The sequence below is a fragment of the Myiozetetes cayanensis genome, unplaced genomic scaffold, assembly GCF_022539395.1.
Source record: "Myiozetetes cayanensis isolate MyiCay16 unplaced genomic scaffold, myiCay2020 scf6-25, whole genome shotgun sequence".
In the NCBI taxonomy this organism is placed as follows: domain Eukaryota; kingdom Metazoa; phylum Chordata; class Aves; order Passeriformes; family Tyrannidae; genus Myiozetetes; species Myiozetetes cayanensis.
In genome coordinates this window covers 36,984,335-36,990,639 of record NW_026087853.1, presented here as the reverse complement: position 1 = coordinate 36,990,639, position 6,305 = coordinate 36,984,335, and the positions used below count along the sequence as shown (strand labels likewise).

The 6,305-nt window shown below is 47.9% G+C and overlaps 1 protein-coding gene across 1 annotated transcript; it reads left to right on the top strand.

Annotated features, from left to right (window-relative positions):
• The first annotated feature begins 2,864 nt into the window (after positions 1–2,864).
• On the top strand, positions 2,865–5,323 carry CHAC1 (ChaC glutathione specific gamma-glutamylcyclotransferase 1). Its single transcript, XM_050336752.1, has 3 exons — positions 2,865–3,148; positions 3,244–3,279; positions 3,545–5,323. Exons 1-3 carry the CDS (start codon positions 2,900–2,902, stop codon positions 3,974–3,976), a joined length of 717 nt encoding a protein of 238 aa, XP_050192709.1. The 5' UTR covers positions 2,865–2,899; the 3' UTR covers positions 3,977–5,323.
• Positions 5,324–6,305: the final 982 nt, after the last annotated feature.

The window sequence follows — 6,305 nt, the reverse complement described above, 5'->3', positions numbered from 1 at the left end:
ACTGCTAGTCACCCAGCACCAACATGGGAATGCTCAATCTAGGGAAGCACAGCATATGCTGCTAAAGGGAAGTTACCTTCGCCTTTTCCTGAAATCTGGAAAAACTACTTTCAGGATGTAACAAATAAAGCTACGACTGCCTTTTTCATAAGGTTTCCAGGCCAAAACAAACATTCTTACTGCTGTTAAGCTATTATTATTATTGTAATTAAGAGAGTATGGCCATTATATTCCTTTTTTTAGCCCTTTAGTCACTTTTAAACTGTTGAGATCCTGTTTTTTTCCATCTCCTTTTGTTGTACTCCCAAATCTACACCATGTTCTGCAAAATTTAACTCCACTGCTGTTCCACATCTTCTCTCACACCTGTTCGAGCATTCCTATGGTTCAGTTTGGCAGGCTGTTCTCCTTGCCTTGTGAACACAAGCTCCAACAACATGGACAGACATTAAACCCTCTCCTCACTATCCACCTGCTCCACTTACGTAGCTGCAGCTATACTGTCCGTAAGACACCTTTTCTGCTCAGCCCTTGGTTCATTTAACCAAAGTACAGTGAAGGTACAGTCAATATAAGGAATGAATGAATGAAAGCTTAAAACAAACAAAGCCCAATTCTTAAAGGCTTGCTGTGTATGCCACAGCTTCAGTAACAGTCTTCCCCCAGGCTGTGCTCCTAATGATGGAGCAATATCCCAATGTCTTTACACAAGAAAATCAGAAACTTGACTTCAGAAGGAGTTTCTAACCTCATACCTAATTGACCTGGTTGTACAGCACTGCAGGGAGCAGAAACCTGTAGTGTTTAACTGGATCTGAAGCTGGTCCCCCAAGGCTTTTGCTTTAGGCATTGGCTGTCCATTGTAAATCTGGCTTAGCTCTGCAGAAGAGCCTTTCGGCAAAGGCAGACATACAAATGAGACAGCTCTGCCCTGGAAAACAGCAATTTTTCTCCCCTGTCAGCAAGTATGTAGTCACTTCCCAATGGTGTATTTTTTATTTCTGGGTCCAATTTTCCCTAGCTTCTACCAGCAGATAAGATATCTAGTGTTTTGTTTGTGAGATGTGTGTAATCCAGCATTTCTCAGATGGATAAAATTCAAGTCCTAGGGAATCTGAAGAAAGGGGCTAGATATTTTTTTTTTCACTAGCTAGAGCAAGAGCTTCTTCAGCTTATCTTTTAGATATTGGTGTCTGTCACTGTTTGTGCTCTTGATAAGGATGATGCACCTACATATTAATGTTTTAATGTTTTGTTAACTACATCTTGGAGTTTTACTCAAATTTCCTTGATTTTAGCAGGAAAAAATAACTAAATGTGAAAAATATACACTTTCTACAATGGGACACAGAGGGCTGTTTTAAGTTCCATATGAAACTAGTTTCATTTGATTGAAAGGCTACATCATTTTAGCACTGACACATTGCATCACTAAGGCAGGAGTCTTTGTATCTTAGGTGGCAGGATCCATAAGACTGAAAATTAAGACTAGAGATTTATTTCTTGTTTTGCCAAGCACATCTTTGATACAGGTAAGTGATAAGTACACTTTCTGGAGCACTTTCTGGTCTGTGACTAAGGCCTCCAAGTACGGCAGCTGTACAAACAGGTGACAGTCACACTCTGCCTATGGAAAGGGACAATTGAAGAAAGAGTAGGAGGCTGCCAGCCTGTAGCAGCATGGGTGTGTGGTGTGAAGTGCTGGGAGGATGCCATGCCAACCCCATACCTATGAGCCTGAGTAAGACAGAGAAGGTGACTGCGAAAAGCGCAAGTGGAGAGGAAAATTAAGAAGCTTTGGGCTCTGCTAAGGCTGACCTTGTGAAGGGTCATCCAAGGTGACAACTCAGAGAGTCAGTCACACAGAGCAGGAGAGAAGGGCGTTCTGTGTACGGCACGGAGCAGTGGGGTAGATGTGAGAGCTGTGCAGGCTGTTGTCACCCACAGTGAATGTACCAAGGCAGAGGGAGCACTCATCAGACTCTGTGTGTGTTGTAGCTGCAACGCCCTGTTACGTGGAATGGAAAGGTGGGTGCTGGTTGGATGGGAACCAACAGGAAACTAAATAAAAGACTGTAAATAGACTGTTTGGAATGATTAAATGCAAAGGACAAGAACAATAATGAAAAATACTTCTATAAAATATCTCAGTGGTTTTGCTTCTCATTCTTTCTCCCTCCTCTCTCTCCTGCTACAAAAACGAACAATTGTTGCAACCTGCCTAAAGCTGATTTACAGCTGGGTCTCCATTCCATCCACATAACAAATATTACGTATTACAAGCCGACGGTCCAGCCTGGATTTAGTACAAGACAAAATGCACTCAACTGGCCGGATTCTGTACCACGTTCTTGCAATTGTGTGGATGTCACTGTTCTGTTTCGCCCATGTGCCTGTCGCCTCGGCCCTGCAGACGTCAGGAGCTGCCGCTTCACCCAGTTAAATATTAACTGCTCGGTTTTCCAGCGCAGCTCCTCACGTTCTGGGATGAAGCCAAGGCCGGGAGCGTGGGGCAGGCTCCTGAGGACGGCTTGCCCGCTCATTCCACCCCAGTTTCTCCCTTTTGGGCACGCTCGGTCCGCTCCGCCGGCCTCTGGGGTCTGGCAGCGGGTCAGACCTGGCATGAGCCGGCGGGAATCTCGCAGGCGACACAGTGTTCCCTAGGCAGCTTTCCTGGAGCGCTGCCCGTGCAGACCGATCCCCCCGTCTCCGAGCGGCCCCGCCCGAGCCCCGCCTGATGCAACCCGTGCCCCGCTTTGCCCCACGCGCGGCGCCGCGAAACCTCCCGCCCTCGTTGCATCACCCGGGGCGGGGCGGGGCGGGCGGCCCGGGCCGCCTTTAAAGCGCGGCGGAGGGGTGTGCGGCCCCACGAGTGCCCACCCGCACCGCCAGCCTCGACATGAAGCTCGACTCGCAGCGTGCCGAGGAGCGGCCGGAATCGCGGCCGCCCCTGTCCCCCTGCTCCTCCTCCTCGCCCTTGGGGCAGGCGGAGGGCTCGGCGCTGACGGCGCCCGTGTGGATCTTCGGGTACGGCTCGCTGGTGTGGAGGCCCGGCTTCGAGTTCACGTCGCGCAAGGTGGGCTTCATCCGCGGGTACAGCCGCCGCTTCTGGCAGGGCGACACCTTCCACCGCGGCAGCGAGAAGATGGTAAGGGCAGGGGCGGCCGCGGCGGGGGGGGAACCGCGGGACGCCGGTGTCGCGGGCTCGGCTTCTAATGGCGCTGTCCTCGTCTGTCCCCACAGCCTGGCCGGGTGGTGACGCTGATGGAGGACTGCGGGGTGAGTACCGGGGCCGTGGGGGCTGGCCTGGGCCGGGGGGGTGCCCACAGCAGCAGTGGGAAAGTGGTGTCTGCAGCCGAGTGCCCTTGAGGCCCCCCAGGATCGGGGGGAGGGGGTAGTGGGATGTGTTATCCTTCTCTGCCCTGTTATCAGTTGTGCAGAGACCCCCAAAGTTAGGGGGAGCCTTGATTTGAAGCATTAGTGGACAGTGGACAGGCCACTGCAGTTACAGCATCCCATAACCACCTTGCTCTTTCACTTTTAGGCATGCACATGGGGTGTAGCCTATGAAGTCCGTGGGGAACAAGTTGCTGCATCGCTTCAGTATCTCAACGTGCGAGAAGCTGTCCTGGGAGGCTACGACACTAAGTTTGTGGAGTTCTACCCTCAGGAGAAAGATGCGGAGGAACCCATTCTGGCTCTTGTTTACATTGCAACACCCCAGAACCCTTCTTACCTTGGCCCAGCATCTGAAGAGGACATTGCAGCTCAAATCATTGTCTCAAGTGGTTGTGCTGGTCATAACATTGAGTACTTGCTGAGACTGGCAGACTTTATGCGTTACTTTTGTCCTCAAGCAGAGGATAAACATCTCTTCTCCATTGAAGAGGCTCTTACTTCCATCCTTCCATGTCTATACTACACAGAGGAGTCTCTAGAAGAAACTGCAAGTGTCCCTCAGAAGTCTAAGGGTTGAAATAGGAATTTTTTTGCAGGTTTCCGGTAGAAGGGATACGAGGGAGAAAGCAGTGGGGACAGTCTTGACTCTTAAAATATAGTGGACTGAGTGAATAAAGGGAGAATTAGCAAGTAGCAGGGGAGGGAGGAAGTGAAGAGTAAAACACGCTTACTGTAAGACTTGCAATTATTACCTGTTATACTCCTTATCTGCAGCATCACGTAGCCATCACTGCTTTCCAGGTGGAGAGAAGGGATCTTCACTGGAACTTTGCTCTATAAGACTTGCTTCCAGGAGTCAAGGCTGAAGCACTCACTTTCTTTAGAGAAGGAAGAGGTTCATCTGTTCTGTGCACTTTTTTCTTGGAAGACTAGTTGAGCAGGACTTGACTGGGTTTAAGCAGTATATATGTAATTCTACCTCAGATTGGCAGAAAGCTGCTTGTGTGGTGGTGGAGACTTTGGGAGGTTCTGCCAAATACTACGGCTTTTTTCCTTGCCATGTTCCACCTCCAGTACAATGACCTGACACTAAATTTTAGGATTTCTGTGCAATATTAAGTGAACAGGGCTCTTCAGGCTCCTGTGCATCCTGCTTACTTATGTTGTGAAGGATCACAGTAATGCACTTATTTTCTAAAATGTCAAACAGTATTTATTATGTGTTATATTTCCCCTTAGGAGGGGTATCTAAACTGCTCACATGCCACAGTGGTATGCAGCCCATGTTCAGCCTTGCATTTGTGCCTTCTAGTTTTAAATCCATTTTCTGAGGAGCTAAGCCTGCTTTAATGACAAGCTTTTTTCCAAGCTTCACTGGCCTTGTGCTGCCACAGAGTTAACTGACTCTGTAAGAAATGGTCCTGCCTGTGTTGGAAGCCTGTGCTGCCTGCAGGAAGGCTGTCAGGATGCAGGAGTGTTTTAACTAGCCCTCTGGTGCTTCAGGATAACGTGGGTTTCTGTAGAAGCATTGGAGGGTTCTAGTTCCATACAGAGGTGTCTGGCACACTTTCATTTGACTGCAAAGGACAGTGACTGAGCACACTTGTAAGCCTGCGAGCTGCTGAAAAGCCTGCCTTGATCATGTTAAGCAGAGGCACTGCTGCAAGCTCAGACTTTTCAGCTTCATGTATTAACAGCATGAGAACCCATAGTATTTTGTGAGAAGAACTGCTGCTACTGCAACTGCAGCAGAATAGCTCTTGAGAGCTGACCCCTGGGACAGTTGACTCCTCCCAAATACCATGTGTTTTTTTAATTATAAAAAAGGCTAGGGACTGTTTGTATTACTGCGGCTTGTATGTATATGAAGTGGTACGGTGCTGTGCCCAGTAATAAAACAAACTGACAAAGTCAGTCTCATGTACTTTGGTGTTGGTCTTTTTCATTACTGACTTATAGTTCAAACTAATAACTCTTTCTTTTTTTTTTAATGGTGATTGTTTTTAAAAACAAAGCCATAATTGCTAATGCTGCTGTAGGTCCTTGGGGTTTTTTGTGGTTTTTGTTTGTTTGGCTTTGGTTTTTTTAATCATCTTTCTGCTAAGCAGCATGCCTCTGCTAGATCTATTGGAAGATTGACTCTTTCCCTTTGAGAAAAGGGGATTCAGTAACTTTCTCTTCTCAGCTTCCAACTCTTGTTGATTCTGGAGTGCTGGTGCTGACAACAGACACAAGCCAGCCCTCCTGACTCTGCAGGGCAGGCACAGAAACATGATTCTTCCTTTGCAGGTCAAAGGATTTTCGTTCTGAGTGTGACTGGGTATTGCTGTTTCCAAGAAGTAACAGTGGAAGGACAAGAAAGTGCTGCAGCAGCCAGATCTGCTGGCTGCGGGAAGGGAGACAGTTATTTTTTTCTCGTGCAGTTATTTTTGCCTCGTGCACCATGTGCTGTGTACAGGGGTACATTGCCACTCCTCCAGTTACCAGCTGCCTCAGCATCAGCAGATCACTGTATATACCAGTATTACCTGCCTCAAGACTGGAGTGATGGAATGAAAACAAATTGAAACAACAGAATTTACCACTAATTAAAGGCAGTTGGGTGTTTCAGGGATAACAGACTAGAGAAAACTACACTTTCACTGTTCTGTGGAGTATCTCACTTCAGCTGAGCAGCTGCACATACCAGAGGGGCTGGGGTCTCCCCCAGTTGGAAAATCAAAGGGTTAAAGATTCAGCTTCTCTGCAGGGAAACACTCCCTTACAATCCCTCCAGATTCCAAAATAGCTTTAGACAAAACAAAAACATTTTCACACCTTTCAAATTTTCAAAGACACAACTGACAGGAATTAATATCAGATGAACACCGTGCAACCTGCATTGCCAGTGTGCAGGGAGAAGTCCT

Excerpts from the sequence above, each read along its gene's own strand:
- CHAC1 (XM_050336752.1), top strand. The coding sequence starts at position 2,900 with ATGAAGCTCGACTCGCAGCGTGCCGAGGAGCGGCCGGAATCGCGGCCG. Across the intron at positions 3,149-3,243 it reads ACCGCGGCAGCGAGAAGATG|CCTGGCCGGGTGGTGACGCT; the intron begins GTAAGGGCAGGG and ends CTGTCCCCACAG. Across the intron at positions 3,280-3,544 it reads CGCTGATGGAGGACTGCGGG|GCATGCACATGGGGTGTAGC; the intron begins GTGAGTACCGGG and ends TTTCACTTTTAG.